This window comes from Rhinopithecus roxellana, chromosome 12 (assembly GCF_007565055.1).
Source record: "Rhinopithecus roxellana isolate Shanxi Qingling chromosome 12, ASM756505v1, whole genome shotgun sequence".
Taxonomy (NCBI): domain Eukaryota; kingdom Metazoa; phylum Chordata; class Mammalia; order Primates; family Cercopithecidae; genus Rhinopithecus; species Rhinopithecus roxellana.
The window spans coordinates 82640894-82667980 of NC_044560.1; the positions used below are offsets into that span (position 1 = coordinate 82640894).

Consider the following 27087-nt stretch of genomic DNA (forward strand, 5'->3'; position numbering starts at 1 on the left):
CCCGCCACCAGTTTTACCCTCTCCCCCATCCGTTTTTCATTGCCATGTGGCGTTTCTAAACAGGAATCTGGTTGTGTCACTTTCTTGATTAGAATCATTCAATGGCATCTCATGATCCAAATAGACTCCAAACACTTGGAGCTTGAGCTCTTCACCATCCAGCTCCACCTCCCTCAGCCCCAGTCCCTCTCTGGGGCTTTCTACCTTCCACCCATACAGGGGAACTGTCAGCTCCTCCTCCCTTTTCCAGGAACGCCCTCCCTGGCCTAATCTTTGCTGTCTTCAGGGCTTAGTCTGGCAGAGACTCCCCTTCTTGGGAAGCCTTTCCTGAACCCCAGGTCTAAGTTAGGTGCCACTTGTCTGAGCTCCCACAGCCCCCAGTATGTGCCTGCCTCTCTCAGAGCAGTCACTGCCTGGGTCTCTAATGGCTTATTCACTCCCATGGCAGGACAATTGATTGAGATATTAATTGCTTTGCTCTCCTGTAGTTTCCCCTCCCACTTGCAAGCTGGTAGCGAAGTCCTTTGATTTTTCTAGCCTCGGGGAACTGTGCAGGCCTGAATGCAAAAAGCTGCTTGAAGTCTGATGGCTCATCCTGAGTTTGGAAAGAGCTAAACTTCTGGAAGCAGGTGCGCCAGGTGTTCCCAAGGGATGGGGAGAAGAGGACAGAGAAATGAGGGACGAAAGCTAGCTGCAGAGGGTGCAGAAGCTGGGGGTCCTTTGGGTGGTAGGGACCTGTGTCTAGCTCCCCTGACAGGTGGTAGCTCCCTTGACAGGTGACAGGAGCTGTGGGGATGTGTGGTAACGCACCTGGGGTGGCTGGAGTGCAAACACTGGGGAACCAGCCTCAGGGGAACCAGCCTCAGTGCCTCAAAGTAGCGGGGGAACACCTTAGTCATTAAGCCTCAAGAGACCATATGGACTACTAGGACAATGGACATCTCTGTGTAATCAGTGTAGACTGAATATAGGAGGCACCTCCTCTGTGCCCATGTTCGGGGGGCCAGCAGCTCCTTGCACACGTCAGTGGGAGAGGTGGTAGGGAGCCTCAGTGATGGTTGAGATTAAATTTTTTGCCAACTCATAGGAAAACGTTTAGAGTGAGTCAGACTGGAGTTGGTTTAAAGTGAATACAGAAATGGGGTATTTCTTATTTGTGTGCCAAGCTTCCTCCCTACTACACCTGTGTGTCTCTTAATACACTGCAGAGCTGAGACTGTATGTGCCTCATTCAGAATTGTATCCTCAGCACCCAGCGTGGTACCTGGCATATATTGAGAGCTCAAAATATATCGGTTGAATTCACTTTTCCTCTGTACCTACAGAAATCCTTCTAAAACCCAAGTCTGCTTCAGTGGTTCCTCTCTGGCCCTCAGAATAAAATCCAAACCCTGATGATGGCCCACAAAGCCACTGTGATCTCACCGCCCCGTATCCGCAGCCCATCCTCTCCAGCTGAACTGCACTATTTGCAATTCCCCAAACTTGCCAAGTTGTTTCATGCCTCGTGCCTTTGCTTATGAGGCACCCTCCGCCTGGAGTGCCCTTTCCCCTTTCTCTGCCTGCTGAGCTTTCAATTAGTCTTCAGAGCTCAGTGCAAGTGTTTCCTTGTCTTCCCTGATACCCTCTTCTGAAGGCAGAGGAAACCCCTCCTGCTCTGCAGCCTAATGCTCAGGCGCATGTCTGTCTCTCTCTTCCCCAAGCCTGGTTTCCTGGACTGTGGGCTTCTCTAGTAGAGTGAGTCCCCCGTGCCCAGCATGGTGTCAGGTACACGACAGGCTCTCAATAAATGCTCACTATTCACTGGGCTTTAGCCTTGATCCTCCAAGGACTCATGGTGTGACCTTGAGCAACCTCTCCCTTCTGAGCCTCAGATTTCCTTTCTGCACAATGGCAGGAGTGGAACAGAATGTTCCCTAAGGGCCCTTTCTTCCCTCAATTGAACTTGGAAATGAGAGCATGTAAAACACAACTCACCTGTGTGCACGGCAGACCAGCTAAGGGCAGAACATGCTCAGACACAGAGCTGCCCATAGCATCCATGCATGGCCACCTGGGAGCAAGCCCTTAGCTAAACAGCTGCACGTGACACTGCCACACAAAAGTGCATGTGACCCTCTGACCCTCTGAACATGGATGTGCTGTCCTCCCAATCCTCATCCCCCATGAACCACTGGCTCTGACAGTGAAAAATTCAGCAGCAGTCAGGGATGCCAGTCTGGCAGTGAGTTAATATTCAAGGAATGAGCCTTCTGCAATATGCATGCCCTGAGGCTGGTGTCCTATGGGGCTCTCCCCTTCCCAGGCCTGCACAGGCAAAGCCCTCCCCACCCCACCACAGGCACAGACACAGACAGTCTGCCTGTGGCAGGGTACTGAGAACTAGACCTTCGGCTCTAATTGCTTCCTGGACAGCCCCCTCCCAATGTCTCCTCATTCATTCATTCAGCAATATCTATGCAGTTCCTATCCTGTCCCAGTAACAGTATGAAGGTATGACCCTGTTCTGCCCTCAGGGGTTCACAGTCCGGTGGGGGAGACAGACAATAAATAGGAAACAAGTGATATAAACTCAGATCAGGAGAAATGATACTGTGGAAAGGATTAGGTGATGTGATTTTTAAAACATGACTTGGTGGGAGAAAGGGGTAGTCAAGGAAGGCGTTTCTGAGGAGGTGGCATTGGAGGAGTTATCAAAAGATGAGAGCCAGCAAAGCAGACAGCCAGGGAAGAGACTTTCAAATTGAGGGCACAGCAAACACAAAGGCCCTGGGAAGGGAGAAGCCATGAAATGTATTTGAGGAGCAGAGAAGAGACCATGGAACTGCTCAGTCAGTGACAGCAAGTGGCAGGACATTCGGACAGGGTAATGGGCCCCAACCAGAGTGTGCCGAGCCTCCTGGGCCACAGTGAGAGACTTTGTTTTAGTCAAAGAGCAATGGGAGGTCCCTGGAAACAATATCCATCCCTTCCCCCAGCTTCCCCATCTTAGGAGTCTTCTTAGAGACTATGCCTTCCTCATCTTTACATTGTTGGTGCCCACCCCAAGGCCCAGCATGGGGTTGACATCAGACACCGTTTACTGATAAATAAATGACCAAATCAAGTTCTCCTGGCTCCAGGCTTGACTCAGTGGCTCAGAGTAGGTCAACAGGGCCAGATTAAGACATTTACATGCCATCCATTGGGAAGAGTCTGGCACTCCCATACATCATTCATAACAGAAATAATATTAATCCATGAAGCATACTTCTTTACGCACATGCTGGAATGAAAACCACTTCCTTTTGGATTTTCAATTGCAAAATTCTGGATTAGTTCATGAAAGCAAAACTTCTTTTTTTTCCTTTTTTTTTTTTTTTTTGTTTTGTTTTTTTTGTTTTTTTTTTTCCAAGACGGAGTTTCACTCTTGTTGCCCAGGCTAGAGTGCAATGCCACAATCTCGGCTCACTGTAACCTCTGCCTCCCAGGTTCAAGCAATTCTCCTGCCTCAGCCTTCCAAGTAGCTGGGATTACAGGCACCCACCACCACCACACCCAGCTAATTTTTGTATTTTTAGTAGAGACAGGGTTTCACCATGTTGGCCAGGCTGGTCTCAAACTCCTGACCTCAGGTGATCCACCCACCTCGGCCTCCCAACGTGCTGGGATTACAGGTGTGAGCTACCGCGCCTGGCCTCAGAATTTCTTTCTGCTTATGTGTGTGTGCATATGTTGTTACTGTCTTGCTGGCATTCCAAACTGAACTCAGTCTGCCCATTGGTCACCCAGTGCTAGATGGCAGGGCTTGCCCAACCATCCCCTCAGTGACATGGTCTTGGCTTGTGCACTCTGGATAATGAGGAGAACCAAGGGTGCCATTGTGGCCCAGGCCTAATTGACAGCAAGCAGCCCTACAGGTAGGAAGAAGGCAGTAGCACTGTCAGCAGGTTTGGGAGCTGCTCATTGTGAGAACTCTGGGAAATTCCCTCCTTGGACCATCAAGCCTTGCTCCTGCCCATCCCTGACCCTCTAAAAACAGTACAAAGTGACCAAAGTCCAAGAGATCTCTCAGCGAAGGTACCTAAGGCTCAGAGAGGTTACTTTACTTGTCCAAGGTCACTCAGCAAGTTGGAGATGGAGTTGTAGTTGGGACCAAAGCCTGGACCCGGAAGCAGACTGGAGGCATTCTCTCCCTGGGTGAACCGGGCTGGGGAAGAATGCTGAGGGGCCCCTATCTGGATCCACAGAACTGATGAGAACAAACTGGAAGTTGGACCCAGCCAAGTATTTGAATGGGGACCACCCTTCCCCCAGCCCCTCTTTTGCTACCCAGCTGAGCTCTAAACCTCTAAGGTCAATGCTCCCTCAGCCTCCTCTCTGGGTCCTAGAGATGACCTCATCTCAGGGCTCCCATGCGGCTTCCACAGCATCACACTTACAGAACCGGGCACCTAAGAAGGATCCAGAAGCCGTGTCTCAAGATTTGCTTTCACTTCTTTCCCAGTGGCATATGTCATAGGTGCTAGCCCTCCTTCACTCAGTCAACCCCCAACTACACCTGCTCTATGTATGGCCTCAGAAGGGAATTAGACTCAATGTGGGGGCCTGGGAGAAAAGTTGACCTCCCCTCCCCACTTCACTGACCTCCCCAGGGATGGCACTTAGGAAACTCAGACAAAGCAGCTCAGTGATTCTTGGGGGATTGGAAGCTGGGTGGTTCAGGGGAGCACCTCCACATCCAGGCCAGTTTTCCTAGGCCAAGTCCAGGCTGAGCTCTGCCTCTACTAGGTTGCACCCCACCCCACCCCCAGTGAGTGGGAAGTGACAAATGAGCCTGAGGAAGGAGGGGGGAGCTGGCGATCGATGGCATTAACATGGTGCCCAAATTAAATATTGACTTTCTTGGTTGACTCTAGGGACACTTGGATTGATGGTTGAGGCTTTGTCATGCCACCACAGGGGATGGGGACATAACAGCCTGGAGCAGGTCCATAGGGAAGCTGAGGCCTGGAGAGGAGGGGCTCACCTTTGCTTCTGCCTGCTCAGGAGGAGTAGGGGTGAGGGCTTCAGGGAGCCTGGAGCACAATGCCTGCATCTCCACCTTCCCCATGGAGTCCAGAGTCCCATCCTTCCAGAAGGTCTTGGAGTCCAGGCTTTGTTGAGTGTCCCCCCACCCCATTCCCATCTCCAGGAACTGTGGCTAACCTGAAGTGCAACAAATGAGCAGAATCAATCTCTGTGATGATACCCATTACTGGGTCTCAGGACCCGGTCTCCCAAGGTGGTAGGGCTGGTTATTTCTGATCATTATGTAGGATCTTGGGGAGGAGGTAGGGACAGCCTCTCTATTCATGGAAATCTCCCATCATCCTCTCCCGCTAACTTACCTTTAGAGACTACAATAGGCCCTGAGCTTTCTCTCCCTCTTTAATCCTTTTTTCACCTGTCCTGAACAAAGGGAGTCTCCCTCTTTTCAAACTCCACTTTGAGAACTGTCTCTAGTCCCTTGATTTATTCACCTCCCACCCCACTCTACAACCCACCTCAATGCTGGTTCCTCCCATAGTAATGACTCCAGCCCAGCCCCTCATTCTGAGTTCCAGCCCTGTGTGTTCAACTACCTACTTTCTACTTGACATCTCCCCTTGACCATCTCAAAGTTAACATGCCTGCTGTGGTTTGAATGTGTCCCCCAAAAACCATGTGTTGGAAACTTAATCCCCAATGCAACAGTGCTGGGAGATAGGGTCAATGGAGGGGTGTGTTTAGGTCACGAGGGCACTGCCCTCATGAATGGATTAACACTGATTATAAAAGAGCTCAGGTCCTTGAATTCAATCTCTTGCTCTCTCTCTCACCCTTCCGCCTTCTGCCATAAGATGATGCAGCAAAAAAAGACCTTGCCAGATGATGGCTCCACAACCTTGGACTTCCCAGCCTCCAGAACTGCAAGAAATAAATCTCTGTTCTTTATAAATGACCCAGTCTCAGGTATTGTTATAGCAGCACAAAATGGACTAAGACAATGCCCAAGGACAAATTCATGACTGTCTCCCCCAAAGCTTGTCCTCTTCCTGTACCCCTATGCCAATGACCCGGTTATCCATCCAGGTGTGTAAGACAGAAGCCCAGGTGTCATCCTCTGATACCCAATCCACACCAGGTGCTGAGTGCTGACAATTCTACCCACTACATATATAGAAATTCCATTCCTCCTCCACAACATCCTCTAAAGTCTCCTTAATGCAGGTCATCTCCTTGCTGGTCTCTCTCTATCCACCCTCACTCTTCAGTGTCCCTGCCCCCACCAATCCATTTTCCATCTACTCAAGAGAAATCGTGTTGATATAGAAATCTGATCATGCCAGTCCCCTGCTCAACACTCTTCCTTAGCTTCCCACTCTCCTTAAGGGCCAAAACCCTCAATGGAGTCTCCTCTGCCTTGGACACTTAGCATGTATTTTCAGGGCCTGAGAGTGTGGAAGTCTTCCTGGAGTAGGTGGCCTTGGAGGAGTGGAGGGAGGAATATGGTGGGTACTGGGGACTGGATTAGAAAAGCCCCAACTGGGTGACCCCATGAGGTTCCAGGGTGGGCATGAGGAAGCCTGAAGGGAAATGAGTCCTGAGAAGCAGAAGTCAGCAGCATCCCACACCCAGGTCCTCCCTCAGGCCACCTAATTTCCTTTTAATTGGCACCTAATGGAAGTGATTTAAGCCCAATTGAGTTTTAATGTGCCTGTTCCAGTCTAGCCTCAACTTGCTTCCCTTCTCCCAGAGTCTGCGGCTGCAGGGGTAAAGGTAAGGGCGAGGGTGAGGGTGCACCCTTCCCCCAGAGCTGCTGAGGGAGGCCTGATACCAGTCCACAGGTCTCCTCAGGACCTTCCCCTACTTCCCCAACACCTCCTCCCTGCCCACCGGTATCCCCAGGATATGTGGAGTCCAGGAACCCTGGCTTTGGACCTCCCTTGTGCAGGCACTGTGCTGGCAACTTTCCCTCCTTCGCCTCCTCAAGCCCTCTCCATGGCCCTATAAGGCAGGCTGTGGGGAAGTACCTCCTTTTCACAGAGGGCACTGAGTTCACTTGCTCAAGGCCACTGCCTTTGTTCTGCCTAGAGCTGTGCTGTCCAACATGGTAGCCTCATGGGAGTACTAAGCAGTCAGAAGGTGGTGAGACTGACTTGAGGTACACTGTATGTATAAAACACATGAGATTTCCAAGACTTTGTATAAAAAAGAATGTTAAATATTATATCTCAGTCATTTTTTATATTGATTATTTGTTGAAATGATCATTGTTTTAATATACAGAATGAAATATATTAAAATGAATTTCACCTTTCTAAACTTTTAAATGGTTACTAGAAAATTCTAAATTACATATGTCGTTTACATTGTATTTTTATTGGACATCTCGCAGGGTCTGTTCTCATGAAGGTAGGGATGGTCTGCTCACCCTTGACCCTGCCAGTCAGGAAAGCAAGGAAAGGCTGCAGCTGAGCTTGTGTGAGCCTCTCAGTCACAATTGTCTCCTCATCCTTTGGGAGAAGACACGTCCCTTTCAGCACCCTGGACAGCATCCAGGGCTGGCTTCCCACTTGGGGTTGAGAAAGGAATAACTGTGGGAGGAGTAGATTAACACCTACAAAATGCTTCCCATGAATCATCTTAAGTCATGCTCCGGATATCCAGTGAGGAAGACTGGGTAGGGATTGTCATTATCCCAATTTTGCAGATGAGGAAATCAATGCTCAGGAAGATTTGTGTATTCCACCCTTCACCCACTAAAGATCCACTGATGCCTGCTTCATGTGGGCCTCTGAGTGCATAAACTGCAGTAAGGTCAACACAGATGACAGCAGTTCTGTGTGATCAGTGCAGCAGTGACAGTGCTGCCAAGGCCTGTGGGGGCCCAGAGGGTGCTGATTGCTGGGCCAGGCAGTTCAGGGACAGCATCACACAGCGGGCTACTTGGGCTGGGTCTGGAAGGCTGAAGGAGAGTTTTCCCTCTGTGAGGAGGGGGGAGTTTCAGGCAGAAGGAATGGTACATGCATAGGCGTGGAGGTCAGAGAGATGGGCCAGAGGAGGGAGGCAAGGGCCACATTGCCAAGGGCCTTGAACTCTAGGCTAATTCCAGGATCCACAGAAGGCGTCTGAGCAGTGGCCTGGCCAGATATGCATTTTGGAAAGATCACCTGGGCCATGTGGATGAAGGGCTGGAGACTGGAGGCAGAGAAAATGAGGGCAATGATGTGAGAAATTTGAGTCCAGAAAAGAAATGACAGGTTGTTAGATATTAGCTCAAATGGAAGGGATATCAGACCAACTCATTTTGCAGATAGGGAAACCCAAGTCAGACAGGATCCAGTGGCCTAAGGTCACACAGCAAGTCAGTGCCTGGGGGAGCAGGGACTGAGGGCTAGGAAGGGACAAAGCCCCCAACCCAGGAATGCTAAGTGGCTGGTCCCAAAACCAGCAGGGGCCTCTGCTGGCAGCTGTAGTTTGTGTTTGAGCAGAATCAACAAGGCAAATACTAAACTTCCTCTTCAACTAGATGCAAAGCAAGAATGGACAGGAGGGCAGGGACGTGCACATCGCACCTCAGCCCCAGAGGGCCCCAGAGGTGGTGACCAGCGGAGCCCAAGACCAGGAAGGAGGGAGGTGAGAGCACAGGACAAGGCAGTAAGAGGGCCTTTAGGTGATGGTCAGAGGAAGGAATGGCCCAGGATGTGGAGCAGGGTCTGCTGGTACACGGTCCGGGATGGGGGCTTTGTTTGTGCAAACCCCCTTCTACGAACAGGACTCCCCTTTCTCCCCCGTCTCCCTCTCCCCCATGGTTCCTGATGAGACTGCCAATCACAGTGCCCCAGCCTCCTGCCTAGGGCCAGCCAGAGCTCTTCCTTCCTTGAGGGTTTTCTAATTGGGATTCAAGAGAGTAAGTTCCTTCCCCTCTAGGGGCAATGCTGAGTGATGGAGCTGGGAGGAGGAAGTCTGGCGGGCCCTGGGGGAAGAGGCTTTAAGGAATGAAGCTGACACACATTCGAGAGAATGCCAGGAGAGGATGAAACATGCGGTGGCACTCCTGATCCCAGGTCCTATCACCAAGGCCAGCCGCACTTGCCCACTGCTGTCCTTGCCACAGCATGCTCCTGCGTGAACAAAGCCCCCAGGTGCCTAAGCTGGCTGGTATCAGATTCTGCCACTCCCAGCCACAAGTCCCAGTCACAAGCTGTGGAGCTTGGGAAAGTCATGTCCCCTCTCTGAGCCTCGATTTACTCATCTCCAAAATGGGGCAGTCACAATACCTACCTTGAAGAATCAAATGAGGTAGTGCTTGAGTGAGCTCTGTGTACACTTAAGTGCTGGGGCTGCCCGAAGGGAGGGAGGCAGAGGAGTGACTCGCAGGAGCTCCGAGGGTCTAGGAGCACAGTCCTGAGTGGACTCTGCCTGCACAGCTCCTCTGACCGGGTCTCACAGCAGGCAGGATTGGAATGAAACCGAGAGCAAGCCTGTGCCATCAAGGCCTGCAAAACTCTGAAGAGGCCTCCACCCCTCCTCCAGCCCCCCTGGGCAGGCCATTATCTGGAATACCCCCTACCCCAGCAGCCAGTCACTTCTGTCACTCCCACCCAGGCTGCCGCAGCACCTAGCCCTCCCTCAGCTCTCCAGGGACCTGTGTCTGTGTCTCTGAGTCCGTGGGAAGGGGCCCAGAGGCGCCCACGTTGCTAAATGACCAGGCGAGCAAGGACCTTTGACCCTGTTAACTGTGCCTCTGCTCCAGCTGCTGCCTGACTCGAGAAGATGTTTCCCCATGTCATCCTCTTTCTGGGGGCCTGAGAACTGAGCAAGGATCTGCTCACTCAGGCATGTAACGAATGCAACTCGGCACAAGCCTCCTGCCCCCGGCACCAAGCCAGCCTGGCTCCCGCACCCCACCCCACCCTAGCCCTGGCCTGGCCCAACACCTGCAGCTCCACCACAACCCAGCGCCTGCGGCCCCCCTGCAGCCATGGTCAAGTTCCAGGAAGCTGAGCTGAAGCCACACCTCCACCAAGCATGGGTTTGAAGTCCCAGCTCTGCCTCTGACTGTGGCCTTGAGCAGGGCACTTCCCATCTCTGGCCTCATTTTCCTATCCACAAAATGGGCCAACAACAGGGTTGTTGTGAGGGGCCAGGGGACGTGTGTGAAGCTCCTAGCTTAGAGCACTGCATGAGACTGGTGCCGTGTGCTAACAGCTAATCCCTCAAGAGCTTATCCTGTCCCAGGTATTTGCTGAGCACGTTATACACAGGAATTTGTTTCATCGCCGTAACAACCCTGTGAGGTGGGCATTGTCACCATCCCCACTTCACAGATGTGGAACCGAGGTCACTAAGCTCTGTCTTGGCTCTAGCCCAGGCAGTCTGGCCTCTGTGCCCCAGTGAATGGCAGCCATGACCATCACAGCCACCAGGGAAGGCCAGCCATAAGAGGTCCCCTCCCACACTCCCAATCTGCTTTCCCCAACTCAGATCGGGGAAAGGATGAGTCACCCAGAGAGTCAGGGACAAAGATGGGGTCAGAGCCTAGCCCGCCCCCTCCCAGGCAGGGCTGGCCCAACCCCATCACATAATCTGATCAGATCAAGTGAGTTCAACCCAGGAGACAGGAACAAAGTCAGGGTCCCAGAGCTGGGCCTTTACCTGAGGGAAGCAAACAGCTCAGCAGCAAAATCCACAGAGTGAAGTTTATTCCCAACAAAGTTCCCCTCCCCCCTCCCCAGCCCGGGACAGGGACGGACAGGCTGGGCTGAAGATGGGGTTCCAGTGGCTGAGGGGCCTCTGAGAAACAAGGAAGGGCCCTGGGCCCTCAGGCCAAGCCGTGTCTGGCTCCCCAAGCCTGGCTGAGTCCACGGCGCCTCCCTGCCCAGCCCTCGGGAGAGGGGAGAGGGCGCTGGCTCCTGGGTAGTTCCAAAGTGGAGTGTGAAAATAGAGAGATATATATATTTATATGCAGTGGGCAGTCCAGCGTGGCACTCACACCTCTGTCTGGAAGTCACCATCCGGTGGTTCTGTGGGCTCCCAGGCTGCTGTCCGGTGCAGAGTCAGCCGTTCTCGGGGCTTGGGTGGCAGCGAGCCCAGTGTCATAGATTTGAAGGTGCTCCAGCTCTGATGGCGCCGATGTTGGGACAAGCTGGGGCGCTCCCCGGGGCTGGGCTTATCCTGTGGAGGGAGCGGGAGGGGCCGTGGAGATGGTCCAATATCCTCACCCATTGTACAGAAGAACAAATTCAGGAGGCCCAGAGAGGGCCGGTAATGCCCAAAATTATGGAGCAATCAGGTGTCAAAGCAGAGTTCAAATACAGACCTGCCTGGTTCCAGGGTGGGGCTCCTGACCCCTGCCTGTTCTCAGTGGCCCCCGGGACATGTCTCCTGCTGACCGCTCTCCCTCCCAATCCTGGAGGACCTCCACCCTTGTTCGCCATCTGCGGCACCTTCCCCACCCCCAGACGGCCCCAGACTGTTGCCCATGCCATGGGGGAGGCCCTTGGTGAGACAGGCTGGGGTTGCCTGAGAGGGGCAGGAGGGCAGGGAGGGCACGGGTCCCTCAGGCCCACCTCACCCCACCCAGCCCAGGGAGGACTCACGGTGCACACGCTCCGCTCGGCCGCCCCACCCGAGGACACACTCCACCGCTTCTCCCTCTGCAACGGGGGCCACCGGTCAGGCTCCAACCCCAGGGGCTGCTGCACCAGGTCAGGCCCTGAGCTTCGGGGCAGGGGCAGCCACGGGAGGAGCCCTCACCTTAGCCGTGGACTGGCTGCGGTAGCGGTCAAAAGTGTGGAACTTCTGGTTGAGCTCGTGGTAGAGTTCTGAATGCCGTTTCCGGGTGTGCATCACCTTCTAGGGGCCACAGGGCATCAGAGGGTTGCTCCCTGAGGCAGAACCATGATCCCCCCTACCCAGGGCACTCAGCACCCCGGGTCCCCCACATCCCTCCCTGCTGCCAGCCCCTCTGGGACAAGCCTTGGTTCTCTTTTCACATCGGTGCTATGGGCTTGGGCAGGGAGGGAATCATGGGAAGATCCCACAGAACCCACAGGCTTGGGCTCCTGGGGTCAGGCTCTGCAACAGAGCTTGGACTACTTTTAGGAGTGGGCCCTCCAGGGACAGACACCGCAGCCAGATGTCCCACCACCCAGCACACACACGGCCCTTACCTCGAAGTCCAGGTCTGAATACCGTAATTTCTTTCGCTGGGAAGGGGCAACAAGGAGGCAGTGGAGGAGAAGAAAGCTTTTTACCACGTGCAGGGGCTTTAGAGACAGGAGGCCTGGCACCCCAGGGGTCTGCCCGCTGCAACTTTCCCCCAGCCCAGGCCCAGAAGTTGGGGACCCTCATGGGGCAGCTTTTCAGGCCTCACTGAACATACACAGACACACATACACGGGTCAAATGGCATGGTGCGAACTTCCAACATGGCAGGCCGCGATGCCCACATGGAATCAGAGCCGATGCTCATTCTCTGTGCCCTAGAGCCCACCCTGTATCCTTCCCCATCTTGCCCCATTCTCTCTGCCAGCCATAGCTACCCCTCCCCTTGGAATCTTCCACTTGTCCTGCAAACACAGGGATTCAGGCTTTCAGAAACCCTCCTTTGACCTCACACTGCCCCTTTTCCCGCCAAACCAGGCACTGCCTCCCTGGCCTCTCTGCTCCCTCATGCCTCTCCTGGCTCTCCTTGCCCCAGACCACTTTCAAGACCCCAGTAAGCTGTACCGCACCCAGTGCTACTCAAGAAAGAGTCCTGAGAGTCTTAAAATGTTGGCACAGGAAGACCCATGAAGCCAAGGCCAACTTTCCCAGGTTACAGATAGGGAAACTGAGACCCAGGGAGGCGAAGGGAATTGCTCCCAGGCCTTCGAAGGTGGTACTAGGACCACCATCTGGATCTCCCAGGCCTGTGGGCATGCTGACCACCATGGGCCCATGGCACCCACTCTCCTGGTTTTCCTCTCCTCTCCCTACCTGCTTTCTCCCCGCTGCCCACCCTGGCTTCTCTAATACTAGGCACTCACGCTCTGCCCTGGCACCTTATCTTGCCTTTACCACACACACGTGTATCCTCCTCATCCTGGCCACATCTCTCTTTCTGGGGGCAACAGGGCACCTCTCCCTGTCTGATGCCCCACATGCACTGCACGTGCAGTTCACACCAATGGAATACACTTGTAATTCCCTGCCCAAACCTGCTCCTCCGCGCATCACAGCTGCCCACGCCAGAATTCTGGATGTCATCCTTGACCCCTCAAAGTGCTGCTGCATTTACTGCTGCCTCCCACACAAGGAGCCTGACGTCCGCCCTCATCAGTGGCCAGCAGGCAGGTGTCCACAGAACAAAACCCGCCATGACGCCAAGCGCGCCCTTCTCCGACGCTGGTGTTGCGTTTTGTCTTTGTTACGCCTTCCTGTTTTTGCCATCTGTGGCAGGAGCAGGCACCAAATGTTCCAGAAACATTTGGGGAGAAAAACTAAACTTGCGAGCCCCCTAGCTACTAACTTAATTTTCATTGTGTGGAGGATGGGGAGTGGGTTTCTGAGGCCGAGCAGGAACAGTCAGTTGTGGCTAAGCCATGACTCCTGCCTCTTTCCTTAACCACACCCACTTCATGACTCCAATAAAGTTGTAGAATGTTCTAGAGTTCCACAGCAGGCCACTACTGTCTGTTTGTTCCCAGGGATCCTCTGCAGGGAGCAGACCTGAGGAGGCCAGCGGGAAGGTGGAGCATTCACAGAACACACACAGGCAGGGACCCAGAGGGGTTTGCTTTTCCCAGGAAGAGATGGTCAGTTATCACAGGCCTGTGGGCGGCGCCTACAGCTGATTTCAGGGGTGCTAACAGCAGCAATCCCCAATTATCTAGCACTTTCTACTTGCTCCACATGAAGATAAATGCTTTGCATCACTCAATCCTCAAAACTACTCTACGAAGAGACTGCTACATTATCCCCACTTTGCACACAAGAAAACTAAGGCTCACTGATCTCACTGCCAATCACAGAGTCCAGACTGGAACTCAGACCTGCGTGACGCAGAAGCCCAGGCTCACACCCTATGGCGTGGCTTCCCCAACAGCATAGCACGTTGCCTGAGCCACAGTCTCCTGAAATGAGGACTCATCCCAATCAGTCACCCTAAAGTAGGCTCTAAAGCAAGTATGAGCGAGTCGAGAAGCGCACTTCCAGTGCATGAAGTCCCAGCGTGTCTGAGGGATTCACAGGCCCCACAGAGCTGCCATGAGCAGAAACAGAGGGAGAAATGCTCAGTGGACCCACCCCCAGTGACTTTTACAAGAGGCTGCTCTGGGGAGGTTGAGGCTGTCCTTTCCTGGCTGCAGCTTGTGATTAACACACAGTCTCTGACACAGAGTCTCAGACACACACCCCATTCCCTACAGCCCCTCACCTCCAGGGAGCCCATCTTCATGGTAGAGCCAGGCACGGTGCGAGGCATGGTCCGGCTGCGCTCCCCTGGCTCGGGCACTTGGCGGGCGCTGGGTGTCGGTGGTGGCGGTTGGAAGGTCATTCCATAGGGATTCTGGAGAGACCCATAGGCAGGGCCCAGCCCCAGGCCCGAGTGGTCCACGGACAGGAAGCTAGGGTAGCCTTCAGTGTGGGCCACTGTCTTGGCAGCCCGCCGGGGGGTCCCCTCTGGCCGAGCCCTGGGGGCATCCTCACCGCCTCCACCCCCACCGCCAGGCTGCAGGCTCAAAGTCCGCCGAGGCAGCACCATGTAGTCCCCCTCAGAGCCCGGCTCAGTGGGCCGCAGCCATGTGAGGTCCAGCTGCCGCAGGCCGCCCTCCCCACACATGTACACAGGGTTGGCCTCCTGCGGGGGCGGCGGCTCCCCCAGCCCTGGTGAGGCTGCCATGGGCACCAGGATATTCCCAGGCAGTGGTGAGAAGCTGAGGCTCCCCTCAGGGCCCACGAGGCAGGACTTGGGCTCCTCATCCTCATCCAGGGACAGGCGGGATAGTGTGCCCGTGATGGTGGACGGGTTGCAAGTGTTGACCTCCTTGAATAGAACTGGGGGCAGGAGTGGGAGGGAGGGGGTGAGTCCTGAGGAGAAGGAACCTCCAGATGTCCTTGCCCAGGCTGGGGAGGTACCAAGCCTCTGCGCTTGGACAGGAAAGGAAACTGGGTCCTGGAGAGATGGCTGGGTGGTTGGTAATGTCTCACATACAAGAGGGGTTAAGAAGACAATGGCCCCAAAGTCCCCACAGTGAGACAGGGCAAGACACAAAGGCAAGGCCCAGCTCCCAATGTCCTGGTGCAGGTCCCAACTTTGACCCCATAGCCCCAGGGCTGTCAAAGGGCTTTGTCTTCCCACCTCCCTGTGCAGCAGTTCCCCAGGAGACAGAAATGGAAAGAGATTCTGGTAAGAATCTGGAAATCGTTTAATAACGTAACACTCTGTACCGGGGTCCTGCTAAGGACTCGATGTTCCGTGATTCATGCATGCCCCTGAGCCTCCAACCTGCCCTGGGAGGACAGTATTCTCTCCTTTACAGGTGTGTTAACTGAGGCTTAGAGAGGCAGGTTGTTTGCCCAGGGTCATACAGAAAGGGACATTCACAGCCTTGCATCCAACTCAGGGTTGTCTAACTTTGAAGCTGGACTCCAGTAGCCAGAACTCCATCAGGGCCTCCCATGATGGGGCTCGGGGCCTCCCCTTCTTCTCCAACCCCAGGGCCATTCTCAGCTCTGTCACGGCACACTCACCTGTTTGACAAGCCAGATCCACATCCTTTTCAAAGTCTGACTATAGGCGGAAAGGGAGGGGCAGGTGGGCAGAGGGAGGATTAATGTAACAGGGTGGGAGGAGGCTCAGGCTCTCCCCAGCCAGCTTTGCCCAGTCTGCCTGCCTGAGGGTTGCCCATGGCCCAGCCCACAGCCCAGCAGAGCCCAGGCATGGTCTACCCCAGCCCCACCTGATGGCTGGGAAAACTGAATGGGGGAAGGATTTCCCAATGCCACCCACGTGTTAGTGGATGAGCCTGAATCAAACCCAATCCCTATCCCAACTCTGCCATGGATGGGGAAGGTAAATGGTCTAGGGCAGGAAGACTGGGGTGGGGGGTGCCCAGAATCTGCCCAGGCCCTGCCCAGGCCCCTAACTCACCAGGATCTGCAGCTGCCCATTCTTACATGAGTCAGGGGAGTCTTCGCTCTCATCAGCCCGGCACACCCCCATCTGGCACTTCACCACATCCTGGACCTGGGGACAGAGGGCGCCTGCTGGGCCTGAGGCCACTGCAGGGCCCCCGACCACAGCTGGCTGTGCTTCCCACCCCAGATGCCCAGGCAAGTGTGGAAGGCAGGCAACACATCCAGCCTTGGGGAAGGTGACGACACCTGGGTGGGGTGCAAGGGGAGGAGGAGACCCAGGAGGCCAAGGATAAGCATAGGGGACAGTTGTGGGTACCCTGGGCTATCAGCTTCCACACTAAGGGCTGCCCAGATGGGGCCTGAAGCACCCTGGTCAGGGCCTTGACCCTCCCGGTCTGCACAGTGGGGAGAAGCCAGGGGCCTGGCAGGTGTGGTGGGTACACAGGGGTGGAAGAGGCCCAGCCCCACCTCTCGGCGCAGGAAGCAGTGCACAGCAGTGATGACAAAGCCCTGCGCAGAGTTGAAGACAGCAAAGAGGGCCTGGAAGAGGACGGAACGGCGGTCTGTCATAGCCAGGACGGCAGACATCCAGGTGAGCGCCAGCAGGGGCAGCACCACGCAGGAGCTCCAGAGTGAGGCCCTGAGGGGACAGTGGCAGAGCCGATCAGAGTGATACTCCACGGGACAGGATGGCTTGAGCCTAGGCCTCCACTCATCTGGAGCCCTTCAGCTGCCCAAGACTGGGAGGGCCCCAAACCCCAGGGCCTCAGTAATGTCCCCAGGCAGAGAGGGGCTGAGGAGCCGGAGCCAGAGAAACAGAACAGAGACTGAAAGCAGCGAACTACAGGGTCAGAGCAGGGACCAGGAAGGTGGGGAGGGACACACAGACACAGTGGGACTGAGCCACAGACAGTAGAAAGGGATGGGGAGAGAGAAGAGGAGGTAGACAGAGGCAGATGCTGTTTCAGCCCCAACTTGCACAGAATCACCCGAGAAGCTTTTTTAAAATGCAAAGGGCCTGGATGGCATCCCCAGAGCCTAACTGGGTAGGCTAGGGAGGAGGACTGGAAGAGGGACAAAGAGACAATAACCAGTGAGAGAACGTATGCGACAGAGACACCCAGACAGAAAGATTAAAGAGGCAGAGCACGCCGGGGACATCCAGAGCACGAATCCTCAGGGAGAAGACCGGGGGCCAGGACCAGTGAAGCAGAACTCCCCCAACACACAGAGAAGGTGCCAGGCTCCCAGGGACTGCTCAGAGCCTTGGGCAGAAGGATCAGAGCTGGGGCTGAAAGCTGGGGTTGGGGCCTCCCTGCCAGGGGAGGGCAGAAAAAAGCAGATGGGGCCTGGCATCCGAGCCATTCCCACCCCTCCCCAACCTGCTACAGCACACGAGGGACAGCGGGGCCACCATACCCTCCCGGGCCAGGTGCCACACTCAGCCCACTCTCCTTTGCAAACACCCCCAGTGGGAGAGTCAGGCACAGCTCTGGGCAAGGCAGAGGGTGGCACCATTCCACAGAGACAGCCGGAGGAGGCCAAGGCAGAGAGATGGGCAGGGGGCCAAGACCTGCCCTAGGAAGAGCAGTTCAGGGCTGTTCAGCCTGGCAGGGGGCGGGCACAATGGGCTCTGAAGCCCCTGGAGGTGGAACCAAGACCAAGAGAGGGTCTAATCACAGTAATAAGAGCTACGCTGATTAACTACCAATTCTCTACCAGGCCCTACACTGAACACTTTACATATATTACTTCAAATCGTGATCAAAATAACTCCAATTAACAGGCATGGGATTATTATCCCAATTTATAGATGAGGAAACTGGAGTGTGCCCAGCTGGGCAGGGAGAAGCACAGTTGGGATACAAACACAGCTTGACCGACTCCAAAGCCCAAGCATTGAAACAGCTAGTGCAGACAGGGTGAGGGAGGCAGACGGCAGCCCAAGACAGAGGGAGCTTCGCAGTGACGGTGCCAGCCGCCTCCAGAGGCTCTGAGCTCCCTGACCCTGCAGGTGTGCAAGATAAAGCTGGACCTCACTAAGCAGGGAGGCTCGGATGGATTTCAGGCCCTGGGTGGGAGGCTGGGCCTACGGTCTTTGTGGATTCGTTTTACCCTCGCATAGCTGGGATTTTAAGATTCTCAGATGCTAGGGCGGGGGTCTCAGTGAAATAATTCTCTACCTCCATGATTCTCTGTCTCCAATTGAGGGTGAGATTCAATGCCTCTGAAATCCTAAGTCTCAGATTCTATGACAGATGATAAGACTCAATGATTCACTCATTCTAACATTCTTAGCTTCTGATTGTCTTATTCTAAGATTCTATCATTCTAATTCTAAGGTTCTATAGCTCAAAAATTCTAAGGCTTAAGATTGTCTGAGTCTCTGTAGGTTGGGAGTGTGGGGCTGTGCAGGATAGAACATTAGCTGGGAGTGAGGGCAGGGGCGGGATCCAAGGGTGGGCGAAGGACCCGGGCACCTGTGGGAAGCACAGACATCCACTCCTCATCGCCTTGGCCACCTCTTGCCGAGCCCTTGAGAGTGTGTGGCGGCTGGCAGGAAAGGGCAAGCTTTCCAGGGCACTGGGCTGATATCCCTCCTCCTCCCCCCACCATGGGCACTGCCCCCCCCAATTCCTTTGCCCCACCCACCCCCACCGCCCCCCAGGGGGCACGACTAACATGGCGTTCCTGGCCGAGGCTGAGCTGAGCAGGGGGCTGGGGACCGCTCCACACGCTGAGCAGGGGAGGAGCAGGCTGGCCCAGGGGCACCGCTCCGACCTCGGGGGCGGCACAGACATGGGAGAAGGAGGGGAAACACATGGGAAGCCGGGAGATGGGGCAGAGTGAGCCCCGAGTGGGGTGGGAGGGGAGGGCAGACGAGAGAGAGAGAGCTGGGTTAGGGTGGGTGAGGGGCTGCGGCTGAGCACTCCGGGTGCCCACCTTGCCTGCAACCTTGATGCACCAAGGTTGGGGAGCCCCGGTCGCATCATTGAGCCCTGAGTCTCCAAGAGCACCCATGTCCCTCCCTCCCTGCACCATTTCCAGAAAGGCCAAGTCTCAGAGGCCCTCCCCTTACCCGGCCCTCTGCTTCTTGGATTTGTCGGAGATGCCATCACGTGCCATGAGCTTGTTGAAGACGATGATTCCGATGAGCATGTTCACCTGGGGGCCCAGTGGAGTGGAGTGGGGGAGACAGGATCACCAGGTGCCCTCCTGGCAGGGAAATTCCCACGTGGGAGCTGGAGTGCAGGGAGGAGGTAGAGGGAGAAACAGGATGACCCTCTGGGGCCACGCCCCTTCCAGGATGCTGAACGGGCACGTACCAGGACAATGACGGCTGCAGGGCCCACAAAGGCGTAGAGCAGGCCGCCCTCCAGGGAGAGCCAGCAGCTGGGGTGGGGGAGAAGAAGGGTGTCAGACACCCGGCAGCCTCCCTCCCCACCCTCAAACACCATCCCTCAGTCCTCCCAGGCTGCCACGCCCGCATCACCAGTGCAGTCTGAGCCCCAGACAGTGAGAGTGATCCACTGGCTCCTGCTGAGCCTTGGTTTCCCCTCCAACAAAGGTCCAGAACATTAGGCTCATCCCCCAGTGCTCCCATGGGGATGACACAAGGCAGACTCCTGAGCTAAACAGTCCCTTAGGGATTACCCAGTCCCAGCACATTCCCTCAGTCAGGGAAACTGAGGCTCAGAAATGGGGAGGAACTTGCCCAAAGACCCACAACAGGCATGGGCCAGGATTTCAGCTGGCCGCCCAGTCCAGTTCCCTAACAGATCCACTAACCCCTACCACCCACCACGGGAGGCCCACGTACTAGCTGGATGTACCGTATCCTTTGGTTCGGGTAAAGCCAACAGACACGGCCACCACCAGGGCAGGCAGACCTGGGGGAGTGGGGGCGCCAGAGTGAGATGGCTGCTGGTCTTCAGGGACCCCTTGTTCTCCCAGACTCCCAGCCCAGCTGACCCCTGTGCCCAGAGAGCTGGGCCAGGGCCAAAGCTGAACCTCTCCTGCTGCCCCTGCCCACCAAGGCCCAGCAGCAGAGTCCAGCACTGGCCCTGCTCACCCCAGCCCAGGCAGAGGAAGCGCTTGCGAACGAGGCGGGTGCGCATCCGCCCAATGACAGCCAGGTAGGACTGCCAGGCCTCGGTAAGCACCCAGCAAAAGGAGGAGAGAAAGAAGAAGTGCAGGAAGGCAGCCGTCATGGTGCACACGCCCTGCAGGGAGAGGGAATGGGAGGGAGTGGCCCTGAGCAGCCGCCAGGGCAGGAGGCGCCGGGCTTCCCACGCCCGCTGCTGGGCGCTGCCACAGCCGCCCACCTGAGCCCCGCCCCCCACAGAGCCCTGCCTGGCTCCCCCGCCTTCCTGCACCCACACACAGCACGACACGGGCCTGGTGACACACACAGCACTCGGCATCTAGGGAGGCGGGTGGGCAGGCCGCCCACGCACAGACGGGGCTGGCAGGGAGGGGGACAGACATAAGCACCTGCCACATCACAGCCAGGCAGGCCCCATGCCTGGTGCTGTGCAGAGAAGGCCAAGGGGGCATAGGGAACGGTCTGCACAGGTCATCCACAGGTAGGTGGCAAAGGAGGCCTCACTCAGGCTCCCACATGCTCACAGACACAAGGAGGCCCAATGCCACCTGCCCAAAACACACCCAGCGCTCAGCTCATACACACGTTTGCTGATGTTCACAGACGTTCCTCACTTGAGTACACACCCCGTCTCCAACGTCTTCACATACGGTCTCACACACTATTTCATACACACTCTAATCTCAGCATGGGGCACGCACACACCACCACTGATGGACATACAAGCAAACACACACACTGAGCTCTCCACCCTCACCCCTCCACCCCGCTCACACCCTGGTAGCCCTGGAAGCCTGCACCTGCCTTGCTCAGCACCCGGGACTGGCCCACGAGGATCAGGATGTTGGATGCCAAGATGGAGAGGCAGAAGTTCAGCAAGATGATGGAGCGCTCAGATTTTATGAACCTGCCAGGGCACAGCAGGCAGAGACAGAGGCGCTGGCCGCCCTACCCGACCTGGTGTGGCTGGCCACCTCCCGCGCCCCTCCCCCCTCGCCAGCCACCAGAGCCAGGTGTCAAACCTACCTCCAAAAGGCGGCATAGATGGCGAGCAGGGTGAGCAGTGCCATGCACGACACCGCACAGCCGATCACCAGGGGGACCGAGGGGGAGCCCGCCAGCTCCAGGGTCTGGAGAAGATGGGCAGACGGTCAGATGGGCAGACGGTCAGATGGGTAGACGGTCAGATGGGTTGCTGGGAGAGGGGAGCTGCAGGGGTGCCCCGTTCCTTCATCTACCACAGACTGGCATACCCATAGGCAGAAGGGCAACACCTTCTAGATGTTGTACTCATGCATGCACAGAACAGACCCAGGTATCCACGTGGACACATACTTACGCTCAGTCACCTGCACTCTTCCACACACAACCGGACACACACGTGCACACACACACACACACACACACAACTGGCCTCTGCTGCATACCCCCAGGCAAATATTGCTGTCAGCACAATCCCAGGGGTACAGACATCCAAGTGCAATCCCACAAGTGCACCTGCAGATGCACATTCAGGATCACCCAGGTGCCTGCCAACACCATCACTGATGGCTGCTGAAAGCCCAGGGCCTCTTCCCTTGTCCAGCCCAGGCACCTCTGTTCCACTCACCAGGTCCTTGGGCGGCTGGGCCAGCACAGCAAAGGTGGACAGGTGCTGGCACTGGCAGCGGGTGAGAGCTGCCTGGGTCTCCAGGGTCTGGCAATTTTCAGTGTCCCAGTCTCCTGAGCTGGCATCTCTTGGGTAGGGGAGAGATTCAGTGAGCCCCAGGCCAGCTACATGGCCCCGCCCCCAGTCCTGGCCACTGCCCAAGGACAGGCTAAATCCACAGTAAGGCCACATCCACGAGGCAACAGCAGGGAGTCCCAGGATATGTTCTTGACACCTTAGGCTAGGATGGCACCAAAAATCCCTCTTGCCTTTCAGGCAGGAGACCCCTTTCTGACAAGGGGCCCTAGGGCTGCTCCCTTCCTCACCCAGAGGAGCCACCCAACTCACGCTCTGGAGTAGTCCCAGCTGGCGCAATGGGGATCCGTGGTGCCCTAGGGAGCAGAAGACATGAGTGCAGTCTGAAGAGGGAAGTTCACCACACCCCACCACTGCCCATGCCATGGGGGCCACAGCACCTCCCACACAGGTCCAACGTTCAGCCCACCATCAGGGACAGAGTGCTTCCCACCAGACAGTCCTCTGGCCACCCAGGTTGGGGTGCACCCAGGGTTTCTGCATGGATCTCCACTCACATTGATGATGTAGGAGAGCTCCACAGTGATGAGGGGCTCAGCTGGAGGCTGGGTAGGGGGGCGCACAGTCACTGTCATCACCCGCGATGTGACGGCCAGTGGGGGCCTGGGGGACAGGTACTGAAGTCAGCTCCTGCCAGCGGGTGCCAGCCCCCGTCAGAAAACCTGAAGCTGCTTTGGATGGGGGGAGCAGAGGTTTCCAGGGAGCCAAGACCTAGGGGAAGGCCTAGCTCAGTGGGGTCCAGGACCTCGGGTGAGGTCTACAGCTCTGTCCATCACCCCATGGGTGGCAGCCCAGCCTCTGGGAGCAGCATGGATATATTTGAGAAGCATGTATCCAGAGCCAGGCAAGGGGTTCCTGAAGGTGGAGGAGGCTGCCGTGGATCTCTGCAGCCAGCACTGGCTCAGTCCTCCTTCCCTTACCTGGGCCTTCCTGGACCCTCAGCAGCCCCATCCACCCATCCCCAGGACTCACCTGGGGGGCGGCAAGATGAGGCCAAGGGTGCGGTAGAGCACAGCACCAATCACAAAGTAGGAGGACTCATCGGGGTCTGCTGGGAGGAGGCGCTGGTGGGAGTGGCCCGGGCCAGGGGGCACCGTTCCTGGGCCCCTCCCCCTGCCAGGGCTGCCTGCTGCCCCAGATGTGGCTGGCTTCCCTGGGGAGGAGAGGCTGAGCACCTCCTTGGGCAGGAAGAGGCGGTCCTCTGAGTGCCGCACCCAGTCCTTCATGCCCCGGCGGCCCCGCATGGGGAACGTGATGTCGCTGGACACAGCTGAGACGGGCTCTCGCTGAATGCTGATCACTGCAGTGGGAGAAGGGTGGGCAGAGACAGACAGAGGGGCAGAGGCAAAGGGTGGCAGACCAGGGGAAGAGATAGATGTAAGGGAAATACGTACCAGGAAAGGTAGATGAGGACACGGAAGTTGGTACAAACACAGAGACAGAGAGACGTATACAGAGAAACAGACCACACAGAGAAGGAGAGGGTGGAAAGTGGAGAGAAAGACACAAATACGGGGTTAGGTAGAGGAAAGACGGAACCTCCTGAGTTCTGGCACATTCAGGACCCCCTCCCCTGCCTGCCTCCTTCTACCTAGATTGTCCGTGACAATCAGAGAGCTCTGGAAGGCCTTGAGAGCATCGCCCACCAGGTGAATGAAGTCCTCCACGACACGGAGCAGGTGCACAGAGCCAGGGGACACCTGGGGACAGAGAGTGTGTAAGGGTCCAAGGCAGGGTGGGTCACAGGAGGAGAAGCTGGCAGCTGTGCCCCGCACCTGCTGAGCATCGTCCCACTTCTCCTTGTTTTCCGCATCCACCATGAAGCTCACCACCTGGAAGAAGCGCTGGGGAGAGAGCAATGAGTGGCAGGGGGTCCTAGCCCCAGGGAACAGGGGGCTTCCCCCACTACAGCCAAACTTGCCGCCTCTGCAGCAGACTCTGCCTAGGTACCTGGCCTCCCCCTTCAGTCTGGGCCTTCTCCACCCTCCACCCTCCTTCCTCCTAGGCGGTACCTGCACATCATCAGCTGAGGGCACGTAGGTGGCCCTCTTAAAGGTGTCAGTGACATTCCTCAGAATGTCCACAGAGAAGAGCAGGTCCCCACTATAGTAGGTGCGCCGGGCCAGTAGCTCCTGCAGGCTGCGCACCACCTGTGACATGCCCTCGCCCGCCAGCATGCGCTGCCCCTTGGCCAGGTGCTCCCTAAGCTGTAGGTGATGAGGGGGCCACAGTCACTGAAGTGTCAGGAGCTGGAACCAGACCCTGGCCCATCCCACACCAGTCCACCCACTGCTTGCATCCACAGGGAGAGAAACGGGGAAAGGGTCAAAGAGGCTCAAAGGGGCGCCCAGGGGAGACAGAATCCGAGAAAGAGACTCATAAAGACAGCGAGAATCCCAAAGGGTACTTTAAAAAAGACTGAAATAGAAACACCTAGAGAAAAAAAGGTGTTCAGATGTACATATGAAAGATACAAGCACAGTATGGGAACAGGGTACCTCCCCATCCCAAAGGGGTCATGTGTAATGAGTGTGCGGGCGCGTGCGCGCGCGCACACACACGCACACACACACACACACAGTCTCTCTTTCTCTCTTTCTCTCTCTCACTCTCTCTCAACACAAGCTCTAAATGCATTCACACAATTAATACCCAGTTACAGTCAAACGTGTACACATATTTGCTGACACTGCTCTTACCCCATGACTGGCCCTGGGCTGGGCACTGGGGACACAAAACTAAATTCAACGTTTCCCCTGCCTTCCAGGAGGCCCCAGTCTAGCAGCACACACAGATACTTGGATGAGCACCTAATGACTGAGGAGCTCATTCTGCAGGAGTGCAGAGGTAGGCACCAGGGATAAAAGAAGACACTTGAGAGTCAGGCCTTGAGGTATGAGTAGGAGTTTGCCAGACAAGGAGAGGCACAGCCAGGCAGAAGTGGGCACAGCATATGCCAAGGCATGTGGGAATGAGTGAGAATCACGCTCCCTCCACCCCTTAGCAGAGTCTGAGACAGATTCTGCGGTGCCCCAGCCCAGCAGGGCGCACTCACTGACAGATACAGGTAGCGGTACTCATGGGAGATGCAGCGAGCAAAGCTGGGCAGCCCCCAGTACGCCACGCCTTGGGCACTGAGGAGACAGCGGCGGCTGGCAGACCCTGCAGGGCAATAGGACAGAGGTCTGGGCATGGGGACTGAACTCTCACCCACACTCCTCCACACCTCAGAGAGGCTGGGGGTGCAGAAGGGGGGCAATGAGAATGGCAGGGGTGGTGGTGGCGGGGAAAGCCACCTGCCCCTTACCTGAGGCGTTCGGGGGGCACTTGTTGTAGATGATCTCACCAGCAGCTGCCTTCTTCCACGTCATCAGCATCACGTACTCATCCCTGCACATCTCGTGGAAGGCTGTGGGTACAAGAGTAAGGCTCAGCTGGGCCCGTACATGGGGCCCCCAGCCCCCAGGGTCATTAGGGCAGTACCTGGACACCTCTTCTCACTACAAGGCTTCACCTCCTCTCCGGTGCCCTCGCAGGGGTAGCCCTGCGTGCCCGTGGCCTGGCACATGCGGAAGCGGCGCTGCCAGCCTGTGTCACACGTCTTAGAGCACAGGCTCCATGCATTCCATGGCCCCCACTTGCTATCAGTGGCTGTGGGAGAGGGGAGGCATGAGTGGGCCCAGGTGCCCCCATGGCCAGAGCTGCCACCTGCCACCCCTGTGCCAAGCACTCACCCGGGCACTCGAGGTTGCTGCACTCCCGGGTGTCAGTGAGGGCACCCGTGCATGTGGCCCAGGCTGGGCCCGCCACACTGCATTTCCGGCTGCGCTGCTGGGTCCCATTGGCACAGGACGTGGAGCATGGGCCCCAGGGACCCCATTCTAGCCACTGGCCTTCCACTGCATGGGGAGACACAAGCAGGGTGGCTGTTGAGCAGGATATGTGAGGGCTGGTGGTGTGGAGCACCAGAGGGAGACCCAGAGCCTGCTAGGCATTCAGATTTGAGCCAGGCCAGACCCACTGGAGTGGGGAGGGGAGGGGATTATGAGGGAGGCTGGAGTGAGCAGGTAGTGCCTGGGCCTCATGCTGCCTGTCTGCCACCAGTTCCAGAAATACAGGGCACCTCTCCTCTTAGCACCAGGCACAACTCACTTCTGGCTAAGGGAAGGGGCTGCAGGGGTGTCTTCTGATCTTTGCCAGCACTTCAGCCGAACTTTGTGTCCTCTCACAGTCATGCACCAAAATGCAAGGGCAGCCCAGGACTTGGAGAAAGAGTGGTCCCCTTTTGATGGAGTCACAGGGTACTAACTCAAGTCAGGGCTAGGGGGTCACCTCGCACACAGGCAGGCATACTTCTCCAGTCTCCCCATGCTTGGTCAAAGTTTATGGGGCTCCCAGGGGCAGGTCACTGGACCTGATTGCCTCCCCAGGTCTCCCAACCCCCCACCGGGCTGGGCAGCGCCCTCATGGAAGCCCACGGGCGCTACTGACCCGGGCAGGCAGCCATACTGCAGAGCTTAGTCTGCAGCTCGGGACCCTCGCAGGCCTTGCCGCCGTGCTGGGGGGGCACGCAGGTCCGCATCCGGCTCCGGGACCCCCGCCCGCAGCTGCGGGAGCACAGGCTCCAGGACCCCCACTCCTCCCACACGCCGTGCACTGCAAGGAAGCACGTGGCCGGTGGCTGGGCGGCACCATGGCCCCGCCCACCACCACAGCCTGCCCATCCGCCCACCAATCAGGAGCTCCGCAGCTCTGCGGCTGCTCCTCATTGGCTCTGCCCCAGGTTCTGATGACGGGGGATCTCCCAGGGCCCCACCAAGGCGCGACCCTTCGAAGGGATGTGCAAAACCCAGGCTTCTGGTCCTAATTCACATAGGACAGCCCCTGTGGACACCTGGGCAAGGAGGCCAGGACCAACAGAGGAGGAGAACCAGGGGTCCTCCTCTCCTGAGGGCACAGGAAAATTCAGGAAAGGACCCAGGATCCACGCCATTCCACCCCTCCCCACCCCACCCCTAGACCCAGAGCCTGAATACAACACAGCAGTCCGGGGGCAAGAGAAGTGCCCTTCCCAGCCCCAAGCGCATAGACACACAAATAAACATGAACC

General features: G+C 56.5%; 1 protein-coding gene across 4 annotated transcripts in view; it reads right to left on the reverse strand.

Annotated features, from left to right (window-relative positions):
• Positions 1-10692: 10692 nt before the first annotated feature.
• ADGRB2 (adhesion G protein-coupled receptor B2) overlaps positions 10693-27087 on the reverse strand; it is a 37281-nt gene continuing 20886 nt past the window's right edge. The window contains exons 7-33 of one of the 4 annotated variants that reach the window (XM_030913667.1): positions 26469-26633; positions 25712-25876; positions 25461-25628; positions 25285-25386; positions 25033-25139; positions 23990-24184; positions 23753-23821; positions 23569-23677; positions 22950-23277; positions 22475-22580; positions 22230-22273; positions 21843-21969; positions 21260-21363; positions 21038-21140; positions 20201-20351; positions 19949-20018; positions 19455-19521; positions 19208-19293; positions 18811-18909; positions 16597-16768; positions 16142-16237; positions 15742-15781; positions 14426-15045; positions 12180-12215; positions 11764-11859; positions 11607-11663; positions 10693-11181 (exon numbers count right to left, since the gene is read on the reverse strand). In XM_030913667.1, coding sequence (XP_030769527.1) covers positions 10996-11181; positions 11607-11663; positions 11764-11859; positions 12180-12215; positions 14426-15045; positions 15742-15781; positions 16142-16237; positions 16597-16768; positions 18811-18909; positions 19208-19293; positions 19455-19521; positions 19949-20018; positions 20201-20351; positions 21038-21140; positions 21260-21363; positions 21843-21969; positions 22230-22273; positions 22475-22580; positions 22950-23277; positions 23569-23677; positions 23753-23821; positions 23990-24184; positions 25033-25139; positions 25285-25386; positions 25461-25628; positions 25712-25876; positions 26469-26633 — 3668 coding nt within the window. In that variant the 3' untranslated portion in view covers positions 10693-10995. Of the gene's footprint in view, positions 11182-11606; positions 11664-11763; positions 11863-12179; positions 12216-14425; positions 15046-15741; positions 15782-16141; positions 16238-16596; positions 16769-18810; positions 18910-19207; positions 19294-19454; positions 19522-19948; positions 20019-20200; positions 20352-21037; positions 21141-21259; positions 21364-21842; positions 21970-22229; positions 22274-22474; positions 22581-22949; positions 23278-23568; positions 23678-23752; positions 23822-23989; positions 24185-25032; positions 25140-25284; positions 25387-25460; positions 25629-25711; positions 25877-26468; positions 26634-27087 lie in introns of all 4 variants that reach the window. The other 3 variants (XM_030913666.1, XM_030913670.1, XM_030913669.1) reach the window with 3 other exon arrangements.